The sequence below is a fragment of the Pongo abelii genome, chromosome X (genome assembly GCF_028885655.2).
Source record: "Pongo abelii isolate AG06213 chromosome X, NHGRI_mPonAbe1-v2.0_pri, whole genome shotgun sequence".
Taxonomy (NCBI): Eukaryota; Metazoa; Chordata; class Mammalia; order Primates; family Hominidae; genus Pongo; species Pongo abelii.
The window spans coordinates 75,062,834-75,086,630 of record NC_072008.2 but is presented as its reverse complement, the minus strand read 5'-3'; the positions used below and the strand labels follow the sequence as shown (position 1 = coordinate 75,086,630).

Below are 23,797 nucleotides of genomic sequence, written 5' to 3'. Positions count from 1 at the left end.
GATAAAACAGACTTTAAACCAACAAAGATCAAAAGAGAGAAAGAAGGCCATTACATAATGGTAAAGGGATTAATTCAACAAGAAGAGCTAACTATCCTAAATATATATGCACCCAATACAGGAGCACCCAGATTCATAAAGCAAGTCCTGAGTGACCTACAAAGAGACTTAGACTCCCACACATTAATAATGGGAGACTTTAACACCCCACTGTCAACATTAGACAGATCAACGAAACAGGGAGTCAACAAGGATACCCAGGAATTGAACTCAGCTCTGCACCAAGCAGACCTAATAGACATCTACAGAACTCTCCACCCCAAATCAACAGAATATACATTTTTTTCAGCACCACACCACACCTATTCCAAAATTGACCATATACTTGGAAGTAAAGCTCTCCTCAATATATGTAAAAGAACAGAAATTATAACAAACTATCTCTCAGATCACAGTGCAATCAAGCTAGAACTCAGGATTAAGAATCTCACTCAAAACCGCTCAACTACGTGGAAACTGAACAACCTGCTCCTGAATGACTACTGGGTACATAACGAAATGAAGGCAGAAATAAAGATGTTCTTTGAAACCAACGAGAACCAAGACACAACATACCAGAATCTCTGGGATGCATTCAAAGCAGTGTGTAGAGGGAAATTTATAGCACTAAATGCCCACAAGAGAAAGCAGGAAAGATCCAAAATTGACACCCTAACATCACAATTAAAAGAACTAGAAAAGCAAGAGCGAACACATTCAAAAGCTAGCAGAAGGCAAGAAATAACTAAAATCAGAGCAGAACTGAAGGAAATAGAGACACAAAAAACCCTTCAAAAAATAAATGAATCCAGGAGCTGGTTTTTTGAAAGGATCAACAAAATTGATAGACCGCTAGCAAGATTAATAAAGAAAAAAAGAGAGAAGAATCAAATAGATGCAATAAAAAATGATAAAGGGGATATCACCACCGATCCCACAGAAATACAAACTACCATCAGAGAATATTACAAACACCTCTACGCAAATAAACTAGAAAATCTAGAAGAAATGGATAAATTCCTCAACACATACACCCTCCCAAGACTAAACCAGGAAGAAGTTGAATCTCTGAATAGACCAATAACAGGAGCTGACATTGTGGCAATAATCAATAGCTTACCAACCAAAAAAAGTCCAGGACCAGATGGGTTCACAGCCGAATTCTACCAGAGGTACAAGGAGGAGCTGGTACCATTCCTTCTGAAACTATTCCAATCAATAGAAAAAGAGGGAATCCTCCCTAACTCATTTTATGAGGCCAGCATCATCCTGATACCAAAGCCTGGCAGAGACACAACAAAAAAAGAGAATTTTAGACCAATATCCTTGATGAACATTGATGCAAAAATCCTCAATAAAATACTGGCAAACAGAATCCAGCAGCACATCAAAAAGCTTATCCACCATGATCAAGTGGGCTTCATCCCTGGGATGCAAGGCTGGTTCAATATACACAAATCAATAAATGTAATCCAGCATATAAACAGAACCAAAGACAAAAACCACATGATTATCTCAATAGATGCAGAAAAGGCCTTTGACAAAATTCAACAACCCTTCATGCTAAAAACTCTCAATAAATTAGGTATTGATGGGACGTATCTCAAAATAATAAGAGCTATTTATGACAAACCCACAGCCAATATCTTACTGAATGGGCAAAAACTGGAAGCATTCCCTTTGAAAACTGGCACAAGACAGGGATGCCCTCTCTCACCACTTCTATTCAACATAGTGTTGGAAGTTCTGGCCAGGGCAATTAGGCAAGAGAAGGAAAGCAATCTTTTATCACATCTATTACAAACTTAACTTCTTGGAAAACCAAGAACCTAATAAATCTTGAATTCAACAATTGAAATTCCTCCAAATTGTCTTGTACTCATTGTGTACATACTATTGTAGCCTGACATTGTCACTTCCATTTCACATGCAAAGTTTTATACAGTCTGCATGTGAGAATGCTTAATGTATAGTAAATCAGCATTAATAACCATCAACTGAATTTGAGCAGTCATCCAATAGATCGAGTTCTTAAGGACGTAGGTGTCTGACTTATTTCTCTGTCTTCCCCAGTGCCTAGAACATAATAGGTGGTCAATAAATATTGCTGAATGAAGTGAGTGAATGAGTAACTATCTGAGGTGTCCAGGAAGACCTGTCAGGGCCCTACGTTATCAAGGATGATCTAGCCCCAAGTAGGAAAGGACCAGCCTGTCAGGTGAGAAGACAGCAGAAAAACTGAACTGTCAACAGTTGATTCAAAAGCAATTCTTTATATATTGGTTAATTTTGGCGCACCAGAGATGGTTTTGGAAAACTTTTATGCATTTTTAAATATCTTTGTTTTTCAAAATTTGGGTTTTTACTTTTAATTTATTAAGGCATTGCAAAACAGCAGGTCTGGCACAACTGTCTAAAAATGAATTAGGAATAAAATTCCAAAAATGTAGGAGCAATAATCCCACATCTGAAAAGCTATGGATTTTTATTAAATTTTTAAAACTTGGCCAGGCACGATGGCTCATGCCTGTAATCCCAACATTTTGGGAGGCCGAGGCAGGCAGAGGTCAAGAGATCGAGACCATCCTGGCCAACATGGTGAAACCCCATCTCTACTAAGAATATAAAAATCAGCTGGGCATGGTGGCATGTGCCTGTAGTCCCTCGGGAGGCTGAGGGAGGAGAATTGCTTGAACCTGAGAGGCGGAGGTTGCAGTGAGCCGAGATCGTGCCACTGCACTCCAGCCTGGCAACGAAGTGAGACTCCAACTCAAAAAAAAAAAAAAAAAAAAAATTAAAACTTGCCTTACATTATTACAAACGCAATGCGTTATCACTACACAAGGATCATAAAATATAGACAAGCAAGAACTCTGTGGGGCAGGCAAAGATTTATTAGAACCCAGAAAACAATAACCATATGAAATAATTTGATAAATTAGGCTTTATCAAAAATTTGTAAAAATTGCTAGAAACAAATCTCCAGTGAGGATTTTTTTTTTGAGAGGGAGTCTTGCTCTGTCACCCAGGCTGGAGTGCAATGGCGCGATGTCAGCTCACAACAACCTCTGCCTCCCGGGTTCAAGCAATTCTTCTGCCTCAGCCTCCCAAGTAACTGGGATTACACGCACCCACCACCACACCCGGCTAATTTTTGTATTTTTAGTAGACACGGGGTTTCACCATGTTGGCCAGGCTGATCTCAAACTCCTGAAATCAGGTGATCCGCCTGGCTTGGCCTCCCAAAGTGCTGGGATTACAGGTTTGAGCCACTGTGCCGACCAGAAAAATTTCAAATAATTCATGTAGCTGCTTCATCCTCAAGCATAGGGAGCATAATTCCCCACTCCTTAAGGGTGAACTATTGAGACTTTTCACAGAGTGGAAAAGGGGAAAAAAAGTAACTTTACAGTGGAGAAACTTGACAAACATTACCTCAGCCAGGTGATCAAGGTCAACAACTGTAATAAGTCTTGTTGATACTATGTGTCTTAGTTATAAGGTAATGAAAAATGGCACTTTACCTCTGTGGTCTTCTTCCCTAAAACCCATAACTTCAGTCTCATCATGATAAAAAACATCAGACAAATTTCAATAGCAGGACATCCTACAATGTACTTGACCAGCATGCCTCAAAAGCGTCAAGGTCATTAAAAACAAGGAAAATCTGAAAAACCATCAAAGCTAAGGGGAGCCAAACATATAATACCTTAATGTAATAGGGTATGCCGGATGGGATCCTGGAACAGTAAAAGGACATTAGGTAAAAACTAAGAAAATATGAATAAAGTGTAGTTAATAATAACGTGTCAATGTTGGTTCATTAATTGTAACAACTATACCATACTAGTGTGAGATGTTAACAATAGGGAAACTGTACTATCTCAATTTTCAGTAAATCTAACACTATTCCAAACAATAAAGTCTATGAAAGCACAAACAAAACTTTGCTCATCAAAAGAGACCATTACTGGCTGGGCACAGTGGCTCATGCCTGTAATCCCAGCACTTTGGAAGGCCGAGGCAGGTGGATCACCTGAGGGCAGGAGTTCGAGACTAGCCTGGCCAACATGGCAAAACCCTGTCTCTACTAAAAATACAAAACTTAGCTGGGTGTGGTGGTGGAATCCTCTAGTCCCAGCTATTCAGGAGGCTGAGGCAGGATTGCTTGAACCCAGGGGGTGGAGGTTGCAGTGAGCCAAGATCATGCCACTGCACTTCCAGCCTGAGCAACAGAGTGAGACTCCATCTCCAAAAAAAAAAAAAAAAAAAAAAACAAAGAGAGAGAGAGACCATTATTACATAAATAGACAAACCACTGACTGGGAGAAAATATTTGCAAAACATCTATCTGATAAAGTACTGGTATCTAAGATGTATAAAGAATTCCTGCTAACACTCAATAATGAGAACACAAACAGCCCCACAAAATAGGCAAAAGTTATAAACAGATACTTCAAAAAAGAAGATATATTTATTAGTGGCCAAGCATGGTGAAAAAAATGATCAACATTATTAGTCATCAAAGAACTGAACATTAAAACCACCGTGGGATACTATTACACACTCTCCAGAACAGCTAAAACTAAAAGGACTGATAATGCCAAATGTTGGTGAGAGTGTGAAACATCCAGAGATTTCCTACATTGTTGATGGGAGTGTAAAACGGTACAAACACTTTTGGAAAGAGTCTGTTAGTTTCTTATATAAGTAAACATATACCTATCCTATGACCCAGGAATTATATTTCTAGGTATTTACCCAAGACAAATATATGGCCATATAAAGATGTTTATAGTAGCTTTTCTTTTTTTTTTTTTTGAGACAGTGTCTCACTCTGTCACCCAGGCTGGAGCACAGTGGCATGATCATGGCATACTGCAGCCTCAACCTCCCGGGCTCAATTGATCCTCCCACCTCAGCCTCTTGAGTAGCTGGGACAATTGGGGCTTGCCACCACACCTTGCTAATTTTTCTTCTGTAGAGATGAGGTCTCGTTTTGTCTCCCAGGCTGGTCTTGAACTTTTAGACTCAAGCAGTCCTCCCACCTTGGCTTCCGAAAGTGCTGGAATTACAGGCATGAGCCACTGCGACCAGTGTCTTAAATAAAGTCCACCATAAAGAAGATTAGAGAGTCACTATTCATACCTTGGTGTATATCCTTCCAGATCCTTTCTTATACACAAATACAAGGGGCATTGTAAACTTATTTTGGCCAGATGCTGAATGGCCAAGTTTTTCCTTCTAATTTTTATTTTAGGTTCAGGGGTACATGCGCAGGTTTGTTACATAGGTAAATTATGTGTCACTGGGGTGTGGTGTACAGATTATTTCATCACCAGGTAGTGAGCATAGTACCTGATAGGTAGTTTTTTGATCCTCACCCTCCTCCCACCCTCCACTCTCAAGTAGGCCCTGGTATCTGTTGTTCCCTTCTTTGTGTCCGTGTGTACTTAATGTTTAGCTCCCACTTATAAGTAAGAACATGCAGTAGTTGGTGTTCTGTTCCTATGTTGATTCGCTTAGGATAATGGCTTCCAGCTCCATGCATGTTGCTGCAAAGGATATGATTTCATTCTTTTTAATGGCTGCATATACTCAATGGTGTATATGTACCACATTTTCTTTATCCAATCCACCATTTAAGGGCATCTAGGTCAATTCCATGTCTTTTCTATTGTGGGTAGTGCTGTGATGAATATACACGTGCATGTGTCTTTTTGGTAGAATAATTTCTATTCCTGTGAGTATATACCCAGTAATGGGATTGCTGGGTAAAATGGTAGTTCTGTTTTAAGTCCTTTGAGAAATCTCCAAACTGTTTTCCACAGTGGCTGAACTAATTTCCATTCCCACAGTGTATAAGTGTTCTGTTTTCTCTGCAACCTTGCCAGCATCTGTTATTTTTTGACTTTTTGATACTAGCCTGTATGGCCAAGTTTTAAAGTCAATATTCAACTGAAGCTCAGGATGAAGTTGAATATCACTTTCTATTTTAGCATGAATCCCTGGTATATAAGAATAAATCTGAAACTTTATTAAAAATAAATGTTATTACAACTTAAAATTTTTGGTAGCAATTTTTAAGAAATTTGACCTTACAGCGAAGGAACCATAATGTGTCAGCATTGTGAGCAGCATGATTGTTCTTATGCTCACTGTTTTGTACATTTTCCATGTTAAATAAATGTTTACTTTCAGATGAAGTCAATAGAAGAGCACAGTTCATGGCCTAAATGGAATTAGTTAATTAAAAATTAAATATAGTTCCTAGAAGTTATTTCTAGTGTTAAGACTAGTACATCAAACAATTCTATAAAGATTAGAATTGAGATAGAATTTAATTTTTTTTAGGCAAGGTCTCACTCTATCTCCCAGGCTGGAGTGCTGAGGCGTGATCACAGCTCACTGCAGCCTCAAACTCAAGCAGTCCTCCCACCTCAGCCTCCCAAGTAGCTGGGACCACAGGCGTGCACCACTGTGTCGGGCTAATTTTGGTAGAGATAAGGTCTCATTATGTTGTCCTGGCTGCTCTCAAACTCCTGGGCTCAAGCAATCCTCCCATCTCAGCCTCTCAAAGTGTTGGGATTACAGGTGTGAGCCATTGAACCTGGCTGGAATATTACCTATGGTATGAAAGTGATCTTCTTATGTCCCCCTTATACAACATGGAGTATGTTATGTACTGAATATTTGTGTTCTCCACCCCATAATTCATATGTTAATATCCTAACCCCCAAGTATGGCAGTATTTGGAGATGAGGCCTTTAAGGAAGTAATTGAGGTTAAATTAGGTCATAAGGATGGGGCTCTGATCTGATAGGATTAGTGTCCTTACAGAAAGAGACACCAGAGAGCTCCCTCTCACTCTCTCTCACCAAGTGCATTCACCAAGGAACGACCATATGAAGACCTAAAAGCAAGAAGGGTGGCCATCTATGAGCCAGGAAAAGTGCCCTTACCAGGAACCAGACTTGCTGGCACCTTAATCTTGGACTTCCCAGCCTCCAGAACTGTGGGAAAATAAATTTTAGTTGTGTAAGCCATCCAGTCTGTGGTATTTTATCATAGCAGCCCAAGCCGAGTAATACAGAGTACTTTGGCCAAATTCGGTGACTCTGCCTAGGATTTATTACACCCACACACACCCCTGGGTTTTATCTTATATATGTTCTAATTGATTGGTTAACTCTCCTGTAACTTTTAAAGCTTTTTGTGTAGGAATATAATTACTTTTCTTATTAGTAAAAACATTTAAAAGTGATTAGTTTTTCTTTCAGTACCAATCTGGCAGAAACCCACACGTTTTTAAAATAAATTATTTATTTTGGATTAATTTTACACTTACAGAAAAACTGCAAAGATGATGCACAGAGTTCCCAAATACCTCTCATTCAATTTACCCTAATGTTAACATCTTATATAACCATGGCACATTTTTCATAACTGAGACATTGACATTGGTACATTACTGTTAAACTCCAGACTTTATTTAAATTTCACCAGTATTTCCACTGATACTGTTTTTTTCTGTTCCAAGATGCAATTCAGGATAGCACATTGCATTTAATCATCATGTCTCCTTATTCTCCTTTGGTCTGTGAACAATATGTCTTTCCTTGTTTTTATGACTTTAATGACTTTGAAGTCCTAGTCAGGTATTTAGTGAAATATTCCTCAATTTGGGCTTCTTTGATATTTTTGTCATAATTAGACCAGGTTCTTGGGACTGGAGAATAGCACAGAAGTGAAATACCCTTCTCCTCACAAGATATCAACATGATTTATCACTTGTGATGTTGTAACCGCCCAAGGGGCTCACCTTGCCCGCTGCCTAGACAGAACCAATTCATCAAGACAGAGGAATTGCAAAAGAGAAAGAGTAATTCACACAGAGCCAACTGTGCGGGAGGCCAGAGTTTTATTATTACTCAAATCAGTCTCCCCGAGCATTCAGGGAGCAGAGTTTCATTTGTTTTGTTTTTGTTTTTGTTTTGAGATGGAGTCTCACTCTGTCACCCAGGCTGGAGTGCAGTGGCGCTATCTGAGCTCACTGCAACCTCTGCCTTGCTTCAGCCTCCGGAGTAGCTGGGATTACAGGTGCCTGCCACCACGCCTAGCTAATTTTTGTATTTTTAGTAGAGACGGTGTTTCACCATATTTGCTAGGCTGGTCTTGAACTCCTGACCTCATGATCCACCCGCCTCAGCCTCCCAAAGTGTTGGGATTACAGGCATGAGCCACCGCACCCGACCAGGGAGCAGAGTTTTTAAGGATAACTTGGTGGGTGGAGGGAAGCCAATGAGCCAGGAATGCTGATTGGTCAGAGATGAAATCATAGGGAGTCGAAGCTGTCCTCTTGCACTGAGTCAGTTCCTGGGTGGGAGCCACAGGATCAGATGAGCCAGTATATTGATCTGGGTGGTGCCAGCTGATCCATCAAGTGCAGGTTCTGCAAAATATCTCAAGCACTGATCTTAGGAGCAGTTTAGAGAGGGTCAGAATCTTGTAGCCTCCAGCTGCATGACTCCTAAACCATAATTTCTAATCTTGTGGCTAATGTTAGTCCTACAAAGGCAATCTAGTCCCCACGCAAGAAGGTCTGCCTTGGGAAAGGACTGTTACCATCTTTGTTTAAACTATAAACTAAGTTTCTCCCAAAGTTAGTTCAGCCTACACCCAGGAATGAACAAGGACAGCTTGGAGTTAGAAGCAAGATGGAGCCGGTTAAGTTAGATCTCTTTCACTGTCTCAGTCATAATTTTGCAAAGGTGGTTTCAGTGTTAACCTTGATTGCTGGGTTAAGGTAGTGTTTGCCTGGTTTCTCTGCTGTAAAGTACTATTAGGTTGGGGCAAAAGTGATTGTGGTTTTGCCATTAAAAGTAATGTTTTTCACTTCCCGCACTCCATTCTTTGGAATTGAATTGCTAAATGTAGCCCACACTTGATTAAGTTCTACCTCCTAAGGGGAAGTATCTACATATATTATTTGTAATTCTTCTGTAAAGAATATTTGTCCCTTTGCCACTATTTATTTGTTTACTCATTCATTTATATCAATATGGAATCATGTATATATAATTTATACTTCAGATTATAATTCAACACTATGTTACTTATTTGTCTTATTCCTCAAATTATTTCAGCTTTGGCCATTGAGAGCTTTTTCAGGTTGCTCCTGTGTCCCCTTGACACACCATTATTCTTTTGTTTTCTGAGCACTTCTTTGCTTTCTGACACTTGAAGATGCTCCAGGATGATCTTCTATTTGCATACATTCTTATGTGTAATATTTACATTTCATTTGTTCTTCCAACATATTCTATTATTGTCTCTAAATTTATTTTCTGAGCCAGTTGTCAGGAGAATATTTTTTATTCCAATTCGGCTGTGGACTCTAATTCTATCTTAATTATTTATTTCTAAGTTTGCCGTGTTGTATCCTGTGATTATAGTAAGTAGAATTTCTGCCTTTTACATCTTAGTTAAAAGTATTTTTATTTTCAAATACATAAATAATGGTTGTGAAAGATTCATGTACACTTGTAAAGAAAATGTAATTCCCTGACTTGCTCACTAAGTCCTTACCATTTGAAAGCCTAGTCTACATTATTTATTGTATTATTCAGCTCTGTACTTTTCAGCTTCATCGCAAATCAGTCCCTACCAAAAGGCTATGGAAGAATGAAGGAAGGAGTAACTCATTCGGTCTGGTGAAGGCTTCACTGGAAAGGTGAGGTTTGATGTAGGCTTAAGAGATGAGCATGATCTCAGCTCACTGCCACCTCTGCCTCCCAGGTTCAAGTGATTATCCTGCCTCAGCCTACTGAGTAGCTGGGACTACAGGCATGTGCCACCACACCCAGATAATTTTTGTAATTTTAATAGAGATAGGGTTTCACCATTTTGGCCAGGCTGGTCTCGAACTCCTGACCTTAGGTGATCCACTCGCCTCGGCCTCCCAGAATACTGGGATTATAGGCATGAGCCACCGCGCCCCCACAGAATTATTTTTTTCTGTGCAATATTCATTAACATCTAAGGAACATTATTGGTACCCAGAGTGGAGGTATTGTAGGAACAGTAAAGGATTTAAGCAGGGGAATGAAAAGTCAGATATAAGTTTTAGCAAGATTGCCCTGGAAATAGTATGATGCATGGGTTGATTAAAGAGGACTTTTCTAGAGGGAGTGGATATAGTCTTGGAATGTTGAGGGCCTTGACTAGATTGTGACTGTAGAAGGGGAGAAGGGGACAGGTTGGATTAATATGAAGGTGGCAAAATTGATACAACTTGGTGATAAGTTATGAAGTTGGGAGAAGGAAGATGACTCAACTGGTATTGGGTATGTTGAGGTTGAGGTGCTTGTTGGAGATTAGTAAATTGGATATATCGCACTGTTTGCTTATGAGGAAAATATGGGTTAGAAATAGATGTCTCAGACCTGAAACAGTAGAATGTGAGAGAAGAGGATGGGACCCTACCAAGACCCAATATTTAAAGGTTAAGCAAAGGAAAAAAAAAAAGCTAGTAGTCTCAATGGTCTTTTAACTTTTGGTCATTTGCTGTGTTTTTAAGTGTCTCTTATTGGCTGCCTCGTGAAGGAAGAGACATATGTGTTTTTATTTACTCTTTTAAGATTCTCAGAATACAACTTTAAGAAAAACTTTTATGTATTTATTTGTTATTTATTTAATTTTTTTTTTTTTTTTTTTTGAGATAGAGTCTCACTTTGTCTCCCAGGCTGGAGTGTAGTCGTGCCATCTTGGCTCACTGCAACCTCCGTCTCTTGGGTTTAAGCAATTCTACTGCCTCAGCCTCCTGAGTAGCTGGGACTACAGGCGTGTGCTACCACGCCTGGCTGATTTTTGTATTTTTAGTAGAGACAGGGTTGGGCTGGTTTTTAACTCGTGACCTCAGGCGATCCACCTGCCTTGGCCTCCGAAAGTGCTGGGATTACAGGCGTGAGCCACCGCGCCCGGCAAGAAAAACTTTTAAACAGAATTTAGTAAGGCTTTAAAACATAGATATCAAGTGTATTCCCCACAGTAGGCTATGAGGATGGTTGCAAGTGCCCTGGGACTATGAAGTCAGAGGATCATTATGACAAGGTGACTTATGGGAAATGCCCATGCCAACTAAAAAATGATCCTGAGTACCTTTTATCTATCCTAAAGGCATGCTTGTCAGTGGTGTGGGCATAAGATAAGCCTTTATATCTGGGGATGGCAGATGACCACACAAAAACTTGTACATACATGAGTATTTATAGCAGTACTATTCATAACAGCTAAAAAGTGGAAATGACCCAAATGTCCATCAAGTGGTGAATGGATAACAAATGTGGTATACCTATACACACTGGAGTGTTGTCCAGCCATAAGAAGGAATGAAACACTAACACGTGCTACAGCATGTATAGACCTTGGAAATATTATGCTAAGAAGCCAGCCACAAAATACCACATATTGTGTTATTCCATTTATATAAAATGTTCAGAATTGGCAAATCCACAGAGACAGAAAGTAGATAGTTGCCCAGGGGCTAGGGGAATATGCAGTGACTGCTAATGTGCCCCAGAGGACTCAAATGATGACCAGGCATCAGGCCCCAGCATGAGGGGCACTAGGATGCCCTCCTTTGAGGAATGACTGTGGCAAGCTCTTCAGAAAGAACTCCCGTAAGGACCCTGTGGCAAGAAGGCAAAGAAGGAATTCCTCGTGCCCTCCCCTACCACATATAACCTCCCTCATCTCCTGCCTCTCTTTGGTTAGTGGCAGGTGAGTCTCTTCTTCAAGGCAGGCACTCCTGCGCTCCTGGGCATGCAGTACCTTCATTCACAGGAAAAACAGCTTTTGGGTCTCTGAGCAGCCATAGTGGGTCTTATGCTGGTCAAACAGTTTGTGCAGAGCATCCATATAAAGTGCATGATATTTGTCCACCATCTCCTGGCTTGGCTTTTCAATTTGGGGCAGTGGCAGAGGCTCCCCAACTGCCAAGAGAGATGGGAAAAGAGAAGAGGAAAGTGTTAGAAGCTCCTCTTCCTTTAACCTCCCTCTCCTACCTTGGGCCTGACTCTCGCATCCCAGATCAGCTCCCATCTTCCCCTCTGCTGCCCTCTTCTTTGGTGGGGCCAGGCTGAGGTTGAGGTTGAGAAACCTGAGGTGGCACTGGGGCTGAGAGTGGCACTCACCCACAGTGACAATAGGCCTGGAGTATGGCAGGAGCCCAGTGGAGCCTTGACAGAAGCTTTGTCCATAGAAGACACAACAGTAGAAACCAAAGATATGGCGGAAGCAGCTCTGGAACTTGTACATCCTGCTATCCTTATGGAACAGCACCTGATCATACACCTCAGTTTCCCCAAAAGTGAAGGTGGGGACCAGATGAGCCCTGTAGGAAAATTCCAATTTATTTTCTAAACACAAGCTAGGATGAGACCCACCCTGGAAGAACATTTGTTTGCTTGCCAGGCCCTCATCTATTTTGATGAAATCCTGGTGACATAAAGCATTTTTTCTTGCACTAAACAGGGTTTCCCTATTTAATGTCTCTTGTCATGAAATTTTCAAGGCCAGTGAGAGTGCTCTCTCTGGGCCAGGATTACAAGGGCAAGATATAGCCAGGGGGCAGGGGGGGTCAGGGAAGCAAGAGAAGTTGAGCAGAGATCCCTAGAAAGACCCATATCATGAAAAGTTTCCAGGAGGTGTCAAGGAGGGGAATATCCGACTCTTTCTATTAGTAGAAAGCACAGAAAAGATGACAGTAATTTTGCACAGATGCCCATACTTCATGTGATATGTCCCTCACCCAAGGGGGCAATGCATAAGGTATTCTGTCCTTGGGTTATGGGATTAGAGCAGAGAAAAGTTGTTTCCCTTCCACAGACCATGAGATTCCACCCTGAACAGTGCCCTGGGTAGACAGTCAGGCTCAAATTCCGTGAGGGAGAGAAGAGTAAATCTCTCTTATACGAATCTTTGTGACTTGCTGATAACAATCTCTCAGCACTTTGACATGTGTTACATTACTGGTTCCTCACAGCAAAGGCCGTGGAGGGCACAGTGGGGGATGCAGAAGTACAGGTTCTGGGATGGTCACTCAGGCAGTGAGTGAGTGGCAGGACCTGGACTAGAACCCAGGACTCCCAGCTCAGAGCTCTCTTCCCTACATGGTTCTTCCAACTGGTGAACAGGCCCTTCAGGCAAGGTCCTTGGAAGAAATACTCCCCTCTTCTCTATGTCTGCAATACGACAATTGTTCCTGTGTCTAGAGAGCTGGCCTGCTGACCCAATGGGGCACTCTACAGCTCCAGCCCTGGACCCCTAAATCACAATGACTAACATTTATTGATCTCTTACAGTGTGCCAGGGACATGGTAAGTGTTTTGTGGGGATAAATTCATTTAAAGCCCACAATCACCCTATGGAGTAGGTACAGTTCTTAGCCACATCATTAAGATGAAAAACACCAAGGCTCAGAATGGTTAAGGAACCTGTCCCAGAGTGCACAGTCATGGAGCCAGGATTTTAAATCAGGCTCCTGACTCCCAATCCTGCACACACGCTCATTATACTGTACTGCCCCGTGCACTTACCATTAGCAGACAGATGTAGATACCAGCATTGATAATGTGGGCATCATCTATATGCCAGGGCAGCCTTAGCCCAATTCCCTTGATATTGAACCTGGGTTTATGGTTTGGCCTCTTAGAAACTAGTTGAGCTAGCTCAGAAGGACTGGATGACCCATTTTTCTTACTTGGTAGTATGTTCCTTGAGGGCAAAATTCACATCTGATTTATCCTGGCCTCACCTACAGGGTCATGCTGCTCAGAGAACACCATGCACTGCCCCTCTGTGGGGAACACCTACCCATGCTGGAGGGCTGTGCGCACGAACCCCTTGCGCTTCTGGAGGATGAGGGTGGTGGTGTTGGGCACACTCTGCAGGGCCTCACCCACACCTCCCACTACAATGCCAACGAGGTTGCCAGTGCCATGGCTCAGCAGATAGTCGATGGCTGGCTGGCTCACAGAGCACACACCTAAAGAGAATCAAGGAGCAAAATGATCAGGAGAGGAGAAAATTGCTAAGAGGGAACACTCTTCTCTGCTCTTCACTGGCTTGTTCCCATAGTTCCAAGGAGGAGAGGAGCAATGAGATGGGACTAAAGAGTGTGGAGAAGAAAAGGTTGTTGACAAACAGAATAGCTCACGATGAGGCAATATCTTCACTTTGCAGGAGGCACTGAGCCAAAACTGGTCGGAAAGTTTTCAGTGGGATAACCAGAAGGACTTTCTGAATCCCATGTATAAAGGTACCTTTTTTTTTTTTTTTCATTAAGAGCAACAGCTATTATTTATTGAGGATATACTCTGTGGCAGGCATTGTGTTGAATTCTTTTGTTTCTTTTTTTTTTTTTTTTTTGAGACAGAGTTTCGCTGTGTCACCCAGGCTGGAGTGCAATGCTGTGATCTTGGCTCACTGCAACATCCACCTCCTGGGTTCAAACGATTCTCCTGCCTCAGCCTCCTGAGTAGGTGGGATTACAGGTGCCCACCACCATGCCCAGCTAATTTTTGTATTTTTAGTAGAGATGAGGTTTCCCCATGTTGGCTAGGCTGGTCTCGAACTCCTGACCTCAGGTGATCCACCCACCTCAGCCTCCCAAAGTGCTGGGATTATAGGCGTGAGTCACTGCACCTGGCCAGTGTTGAATTCTTTACTTGCATCATCTCACTTAGTCATCATCCCACAACTGATGCCAGACTATTTTCATCTGTACCACTTTATGGATGAGGCTAGTTTTTTTTTTTTTTTTTTGAGGAAACTGAGGCTAGTTTGCTCAAGACCACACAAGTGGCAGAGCTAGGAGGGTTCAATCCCAGGCAGCTTAGCTCTAGAACATATGCTTTTGACTACTATGCTATAATGACATGGGGGCGGGGGGTGGGGAGGAGGGGATGGGATTTAAAAGGGTGCATTTCCAAGCAGAAACATGGACCAGAAGCTCCAGTAAGTATGGTCAGAAGCACCTTTGGCCATAAGGTACTCCCTAAGAAAGGGGATCTTGAAGAACCAGGACAGCGTGGCCAAGTGAGGAGTGATGCCTGGGAAGGTCTTCGAGAAGCCTGTGGCCTCAGTGCAGAAGTTGCAGAAGGCGCCAAAGGTCAGGAGGCCATGGGGGTGAACCCCCATGAGGTAGTTGTGCTCAGGTGACAGGTCCTTTGTCTTCAGGATCTGCAGCCATGGAGAGAAATGCCAGAGGTGGTGGAATGAGATTACATGGCAGAAACAAGGGTGGTGATACTTCAGGGATCAGGGTGCTCTCTAAAGCAGAGCTTTCCAACAGATTTCCTGAATGGGTTTCAGGAAGGCTGAGATATTGGTCTCTGCGGCCATTGGACAACAAGGTAGGATCTGGGACAGCTAGAACTGCCAGATCTCCTGCCTGTGGCTAGAAGTAGCCTCAGCCATCTGTGTCAGTGTGCTTTGTGCAAGTTATCATTGTCTATGAGCACTTTTGTGAAAAAGATCAGGAAGCTTGGCTCTAAAAGTCGGGGTGGTGTTTGTTGTATACTCCAAAGAGTGCCCTGAGGATCAGCATAACAGTACCTTTCTGGAACCTCTTCCTGGCATTGTTTCCCGCGAATCCCCTTCCAGTGCCTGCGTAAATAACTTGTGTGGAACTTGGAAAACCCTGCTAAGATATCACCATGTCTGTGAAGCCTTTCCTTATCCCCTGTCTGAACTACTTCTGTACCTTGTGCCAAATAAATAATATACTTTATACTAATGTCCTCCCCATTAGATGTGAGCTCCTCGATGGCAGAGAATTGCATCCTATTCATTTCTCTGTACTGCTAACGTGGTTCAGAGTAGATTTTCAATCCATGCTTGTTAAACTGATCTGAACTGTGCTTGCCTTCTGCCTGTGTCAGCTGGCAGGTGATGCCAAGGGTGTCCAAAGTTTCCTAGCTGAGTATGGAGTACTCAGTAGAAATGTTGAATCTTGAAGTATATCTAGCATAGACTGAGACTTCCCTGGGATACGTATCTTCCTTATGGACAACTCTAGTCATGTGGTATAAATGCCTACCCAGTATTTTGGGAACTCTGAGGACACTGGGGAAGAGATACTTACTGTAATGGGGAAATAGTCCTTGATGTGGGTCCAGACACACCAGTTCCTCACCCAGGCCGAACGCCTGCCACCTGAGACAAAAGAAGCAGTAGGGGATGATGTCAGTGTGTGCCATTCCATACGTTCCACGGACTCAGGGATTCCCTAGCATGGCTGTGTTAGAGAGGTGGGAAAGGAGGAGACCCTAGGATGGTCCTGTCTGGCCCAGCTCCTGTGGCTCTGAGAACTTGGATGAGGGGCCTGTGGTATGGCGAGTGGGACTCCGTGGCTGCAGGTTATGATGGAACATTCTTCTTTCTAGGTCTGTGAGTCTTACCTCGCTCTGGGGTTTTCCAGTCCAGGAACAACCAGGCAAAGTAAAGCGCTGGTAGCGGCCACAAGGATGTAAACAGCAGGTAGATGAACAATGGCTGCAAGATCCAAACTGATGAGGGACCAGGTTAGACCAAATTTGTGCTGCCAGCAGAACTTGACCATGCCCAGTCCCATCACCAGCCCTCCACATTACCTAAGCCTCTGGTCCTGGCCCTCAACACAATCCAGGTCCTGTTCATCATCCATGTCTACTTGTCCTTCAAACTTTTCCTCTATCATCTACCATACAGAAGCCCTATTTCTCTGCCTGTCATCCCTGTCCACCTGCTTCCCTGTACAGCCACTACCTCTGTACTCCTGCTCTCTACTTCCCACCAGTTTTTTTTCCTCCTGCCCCCATTTGGTCACCATCTTTTTCCTCTTGTCTCCTGTCTCCCTTCCTATCCGTCATCCCTCGTTAAGCCACTAGCCCACTCTCCCTCACCCCTATACTATCTATATCTTCCTACACGCTGCCCACCCAGCATCTGCATCCTTCTAGTGTTTCCTATCCACTATGCTTGTCCTCTTGCCCATTCACCATTATTTCCAATGACACTGTCTTCCCCCATGCTACCACCACCCCACTCCCAGAATAGACAACTCTATGGTTCAAACACAGGCTATACTTCTTTAAGTCTGGGATGCTAATGTTTCCTCTGTCCTATTCCCCATGATCATAAGGGAGCATTCCCTGGGCCTCACTTTTCCTCTCTAGATAGCAAGGATTAGGAAGTGGCTGAAATTAACTAGATCTACTCATATCCATCATGACCCTGTTCCACCCCCTGCCCCCTCCCACTACATATTCTCACTGTCTCCTGGGGCTCTATCTCATTCTTCTCCAGGGCACTCATGGAACTCAGGACTCCTTGGTTTTACTCTCTAGTACAATCTTAGATGATGGAAAGGCTCAAGATGAGACTTCACATGGCCCTAAAAGTCACCCTAGATCTGGCCCTGGCTTCTGACTCTGGCTTCTTGCTATGCACTCTTGGGTCAGTACTCACAGATGGCAAGGTAGCTCAAAGGCCACTGCAGAAGCATCAGACTCTGGAAGTGACTAGGCTGCTTGGAATGAGGCATGATTCTCGGGAGCCTGAGGGAGGCAAAGATCTCAAAACAGTGTTCCAACCAAAGTTGCCACCAGCCTCTGGAAGTTCACTTAATAGTGAATGCATATGACTATGAGGAGTTTGCACCTGCCCTCTTCCCTCTTGTCCTTCCCTGCCCCCCCACCCACTGCAGGGGCAGGCTCTGAAGTACAAGGACTGCCCCGTCAGGTCTGGTCCAGCTCATTTGCCCTTTGACTCTCTTTCCTAGGATTATTAGGACATGAAGATGGAGAAAGGTGAGAATGACTGCCATGTAGTCAGAGTGACACAGGGACCTAGAGAAGGTGAAACCTCCTCACAGGCTGCTCAGAAACTATAGGGATTGTGACCTTAGGGAGATGACTGCTGGGAAGGGAGTTCTGAGGATTTGTGATGTGGGGAGCACCTGGGATTTGGCCTTTGTTGCCCTGAAGCAGCCTGCTTTGGGGCTGCCCCACCTTTAACTTTTATTATAAAAATTTCCAAACACACAAAAAGCTAGAAGATGCAACAAATTTTTGTCTTCATGTTCATATTCAATAACTATTAATATTTTTCCATACTTGTTTCATTTATCTCCCCACCTTTTTTTTTTCTTGGAGTATTTTAAAGAAATTCTAAGATAGCGTGTCATTTCACCCCTAAATACATCACTATGCATCTACAAAAAACACAGATGTTTTCTTCCATATTACCCTTAACAAATTTAATAATTCCTTTAATAATATCTAATATCCAGTCCATATTCAAATGTCTTTCTATAGTTGGCCAATTTGAATCAGAATCCAAACAAGGTCCACTGGTTATATTTGGATGTTGTGTGTCTATGTGTCTTATGTCTCAGTCTCTTGCTCTCTGTCTGTCATTATAAAATAGAACCCAGATACAGAAAGCCACTTAAAACAAATGTGTGGGTTAATGAATTATTATAAGACAAACATCTTGTAACCACCACTTGATGAAGAAGATGAACTTTTCTCTCCACCCCAGGATGCTCTCCATGTGCCCCATTCCAGTCACAATCCACTTCCTCCTCCCAAAGTAACCATTATTTTGACATTTAGAGTCATCTTTTCCTTGCATTTCTATGGTTTTATTACCTAAGTGTACTTCCCTAATGACTATGGTTTAGTCTTCCCCATTTTAAATATTGATATGTCCTTGGAGTTTTCTCTCTCTCTTTTTTACTTTTTTTTTTTTTTTTTTTTTTTTTTGAGGCAGGATCTCACTCTGCCACCCAGGCTGGAGTGTAGTGGCACAAACACAGCTCACTGCAGCCTCAATCTCCCAGGCTTAAGTGATCCTCCAGCCTCAGCCTCCCGAGTAGTTGGGACCACAGGTGCGCACCATCATGCCTGGCTAATTTTTTATTTTTTGTAGAGATGGGGTGTCACCATGTTGCCCAGGCTGGTCTTGAACTCATGAGCTCAAGAAATCCTCCCACCTCAGCCTCCCAAAGTGCTGGGATTACAAGTATGAGCCACCACACCTGGCCATTTTTACTTTTTAATTTGGAATAATTTTAGATTTATGAGAGAGTTGCAAAGATAGTACAGAGAGTTCCCTACACCCTTCGTGTAGCTTCCCCTTTATGTTAACATCTTATAAAACAATGGTATATTTATCACAACTAAGAAACCAATATTGGTGCATTTATATTTACTAAACACCAGGTTTTATTTGTATTGTATCAGTTTTTTTCCACAAATGTCCATTTTCTATCCCAGGATCCCATTGAAATCTCACATTGCATTTAATCATCATCTCTCCTTTGTCTCCTCCAATCTGTGACAGTGTCTCTGTTTTTATTTTATTTTATTATTTTTTTTTAACCACATACTCAGATTGGGTTAGTTTCTCGGTCTTTCCGTGACTTCCATGAATTTGGTGCTTTAAGTCGGTTCCCCCTCCATCCCTTTCCTTTCCTTTCCTTATGCTTTAGCTGTTGAAGAACCCACAGCATTTGACCTGTAGAATTTCCCACAATTTGGATTTTGCTTATCTCATACTTACTTAGGGTGCTTCAGCATGTTCCTCTGTATTTCTTGCAGATTGATAGCTGGATTCAAAGACTATAGTGATTCAGATTTGACCCCTTTGTCAAGATCTTAATTTTCTTTTAATATAGAACAATCTCCCTTCCTCCCCTCCTTTTTTTCCCATGCCACTGACTTAGTGAAGACTGTTTTTCTTTGGAGTAAGCCAGTCTTCCAAGCTTCCATGAGCAGGGTTGGGGTGTGGAGCGTGATTCCTAGGTGAATCTCAAATACAGGCCAAAGTGGGAGGGGGGAAGCAAAGCTCTCATTTCTCTCTTGGACTCTTGTTGTAACTTTATGCCCATTAAAGCAAACATGGTTGTGTGTGTGTGGTTTTTGGTTTTGTTTTTTGCTTTTTCCACCTGAAGATTACATGCTTCTAAAGAGATTGGGACCATATCTTATTTGTCAGTATATCTGCTCCTAATTCCTGAAAGCCCTAGGGCCTCAGCGTTAAGAGAAGGATCAGTAAGTGAGGATCTTAGTTTGGGGTCTATGATTGGATGATTTCTTACACGTAATGAGATCACTAGAGTCCTATGGGGGCATATGTCCTGGGGACTTCAGTGGGGGATAAGAGGCCATACAGAAACAGAAGACAAGGAACACATTACAAAAATGGAGAAGGAAGAATGAGAGAAAGGAAGGCAGACGCTCACCTTTGAGGCACTTTGGCAAAAGAAAAAGTTCTGCCTACTTTGCCCTCCCACTCCACGTCTTCCTGTTTACTGGAAACCAGCCTGGCCCTAGAGCAAATGTTAGCACTCAGGTCTTACGGCACCCCTGCCCTACTGATGTGTTGACATCCCATGGTTGAGGATGGAGACTCGCCCCTGATAATATGGGGGAGATTAGCACTCTGTCTTTCCAGAATAGAATATCCTGGGCCTACACCAACTCCCTCTTCATACTCTCTCATCCTTGTAAATTGTCTTCTCCAGGAAGCAAGCCTCCTGGGTTAACTTTTAACAATATGTGAATTCTCAGTTTTTCTCCTCTATTTCCTCCTGCCTCCCTTGGAAAAAAAAGGAAGTAAGTTGTTGAGAAGACATTCAAGCTAAGAGAGTTGATCTGTATATATATTTTTATTTTTAGCACTAGATCCCAACCATTGCCTTAGTATTTTAACGTTTACAATGCCATGGATCTCCGCATGATAATACGTAACAAACTAAAGCCACTATGTATGTACATCATGACAGTATTTATATGCATTTGAAAGAAAAGTGTGCTGCAAGCATATTATTTATTCATTCTAAACAATGCTTGGGTCAGGTAGAGGTTTCTGGAATCCTTGTAATAATTAAGTTACTCCTCCACTCCTCAGACGTTTGCACCTCCAGGTTGGAAACAATGGCTTGCTTGCTTTTTTCCAAAACGGAAATTTATTTCCTTTTTTTTCTGATTATGAAAATAATCCATGTAAATCATAAAATTTTCAGAGCACTCAGAAAAGTATAAAGGGAACAAAAGTCAATCATAATCTCACTACCCAGAAATGACCACTGTTAACTGTTAACATCCTAGTATCTATCTTTCTTGACTTTTTGTCTATACAAATATAAGCATAGGTATAGAGTCACTGTTAAGAGTTCGGGCTCTTGAGTCCAACATATCTAAGTCTATGTCTCAGCTCTGCCACTTAAGTGAACTATAGCAGATGATTTAATCTCTTAGTGCCTCTGTTTCCTCATAAGTAAAAAGATAATTATAATACCCACATCACAGAGTTGTCAAGAAGTTAGAATAATTCATGTGAAGCATTTTGATCAGCGCCTTGCTCATATATATGATCATATTAAAAGCTCGATACATGTTAGTTATTATATACATTATCCAAAATGGGATTATATTCTATGTCCCATCTTGTAACCTGCTTTTTCACCCAAAAGTATATCGTGGACATTTTTCATGTCAATCTTCTGTAACATCATACATAGCATTTCATTGTATGGGTATGCTATAATTCATTTAACCAATCTCCTATTATGGAGGAAGCACTTATTTTTAGACATGTCTCTTTCACACTCTGGTCAGATCTTTAGCTCTTTTAATGGTAGGTGAAATGTCACTGATCAGAAACCCTCCTTTACTTAGAGCCTTCTCAATGGCACTGCTATGTCCTCTCCCCCAGCACTTCCTAGGAGTTAGTGGTACAGAAAGTGAAATGCATTCTTTTTTTTTTTTTTTTTGGAGACAGAGTCTCGCTCTTGTCCCCCAGGCTGGAGTGCAATGGCATGATCTCGGCTCACTGCAACCTCTGCCTCCTGGGTTCAAGCGATTCTCCTGACTCAGCCTGGGTAGCTGGGATCACAGGTGTGTGCCACCACACCCGGCTAATTTTTGTATTTTTAGTAGAGACGGGGTTTCACCATGTTGGTCAGGCTGGTCTCAAACTCCTGACCTCAACTGATCCACCCGTCTTGGCCTCCCAAAGTGCTGGGATTACAGGCGTGAGCCACTGCGCCCGGCCTGTGAAATGCATTCTTAAGCTTCCATCAACCTGCGTAGGTTCCAAGGACCAGGTAGCCAGGTTAGCAGAATCAGCCTCTCTCTCCAAGGAGATGACCATGTCTGAACAAAGGGCTTGATTTTCTTCTCCAAACAACTCAGGAAGCACACGCTATGGTCTGAATGTGTCCCCCAAAGTTCATGTGTTAGAAACTGAATTCCAAATACAATGCTGTTAAGAGGTGGGCCTTTAAGGGATAATTAATGTCATTATCACAGGAAGGGGCTAGTTATCATGGGAGTAGGTTCTTTATCACAAGAGGGGATTCATTATAAAAGCGAGTTTGGCGCTTTCTTGCTCTCGCTGTTGCTCTTCTGCCTTCTACCATGGGATGACGCAGTAAGAAGACCCTCACCAGACGCAGGCACCTTAAGTTTGGACTTCTCAGACCCCAGAACTAGAAGAAATAAATTTATTTTCTTTGTGAATTACCCAGTCTGTAGTATTCTGTTATGGCAACACAAAATTGTCCAAGACAGTGGGTTTCATGAAGGCCCACACTATCCTACTAGACCTGGCAGGGCTGTTGTTTGGATTCACCTCAGTTAAATTGAGGAAATGTTTAAATGCAAGCTAAGTCCAGGGCTGAGGTGAAGCCTGGAAAAATGGGACTTGTAAGTCCCATCACTGAGGTCAGCCTGTACCCAGGATAAACTAGGTAAGAAATCGGTGTTTCATCAGTGTCTTGGTTTCTAGGATTTTGTATTGTTTTGTTTTCCTTTTGAGAAAAATTCAATCAGCTCACCTGAACTAATGATTAGTGTTTTACAATTTCCTAGGCCAGAATGTCTGGGGCATCCAGGGATTTTCTTGGTATCTGGGTGGTCCTGGCCACCGTACCTGAATGACATATTTTTTAAAAAGTAATAGCTAAAAGAAAACCTGGGAATGTGGAGAACTGGTTGTTAGTAAGGACATGATCCTTTCCTTTTGTTTTTGTTTTTGTTTTCTTAATGTGACATCAAGAAATTGTAGTAATCGTAATCCTTGGTGAATGACATACTTTCATTGTTTTATGAATGTCCTTCTTTTCTATCCATGTATCTATGTATCTATGTATCTATGTATCTATGTATCTATCTACCTACCTACCTACCTACCTATCTATCTTTATTGATCCAGGTTTTTCCAGTTGGAATTTCCCTCTCAAGCACTACACATGTAAAGTACTGTCTTGCCCCTGGATCACAAGTTAGCAGCTAGTTATCTGGCCTTGATCTTCACTTTCTTCTCTGAGAGCTGAAGGTATCTTCTTGATGCTACAGCTTTGGTAATAGAATTTTTCTTTCCCTTATCTTCAGTCCCTGGCCTGTAAGCATTCATCAGAGCAGATTCAAACTCTCAGGTGAGTTCTGTCACAATAGGATGTGGGCAGCAAATAGCTAAAATAGGTCACAGAGGATGAAGAGGTGTCAACATTCTCCTAAGCCAATGTTTGGTCATATGAGGATCTAGGTATCAAGACACAACTTGATGTTCTAAGATCTGCAAGGTCAGCAAGTAGGGAGGTCAAGGCAAAAATAAACCAAGAGGGAAGGCCACTCCAAAAAGCGGCAAAGCCAGTGGAAACCACCCAGGCCTAGTCCTAGGTCAAAGGTTAGTGGATATCAAAAGG

At 42.2% G+C, this 23,797-nt stretch overlaps 1 protein-coding gene across 1 annotated transcript; it reads right to left on the bottom strand.

Annotated features, from left to right (window-relative positions):
- Positions 1-11,508: 11,508 nt before the first annotated feature.
- AWAT1 (acyl-CoA wax alcohol acyltransferase 1) lies at positions 11,509-17,667 on the bottom strand. Its single transcript, XM_024241118.2, has 7 exons — positions 17,551-17,667; positions 16,503-16,610; positions 16,187-16,257; positions 15,078-15,282; positions 13,915-14,086; positions 12,234-12,433; positions 11,509-12,032 (listed from the first exon to the last, which is right to left on the bottom strand). Exons 1-7 carry the CDS (start codon positions 17,624-17,626, stop codon positions 11,878-11,880), a joined length of 987 nt encoding a protein of 328 aa, XP_024096886.1. The 5' UTR covers positions 17,627-17,667; the 3' UTR covers positions 11,509-11,877.
- Positions 17,668-23,797: the final 6,130 nt, after the last annotated feature.

Coding starts and splice junctions, on each gene's coding strand:
- AWAT1 (XM_024241118.2), bottom strand. CDS start 17,626: ATGCCTCATTCCAAGCAGCCTAGTCACTTCCAGAGTCTGATGCTTCTG. Junction 16,611..17,550: donor TTTGAGCTACCTTGCCATCT/GTGAGTACTGAC, acceptor GTCCCTCATCAG/TTTGGATCTTGCAGCCATTG. Junction 12,033..12,233: donor CAGGCCTATTGTCACTGTGG/GTGAGTGCCACT, acceptor CTCTCTTGGCAG/TTGGGGAGCCTCTGCCACTG.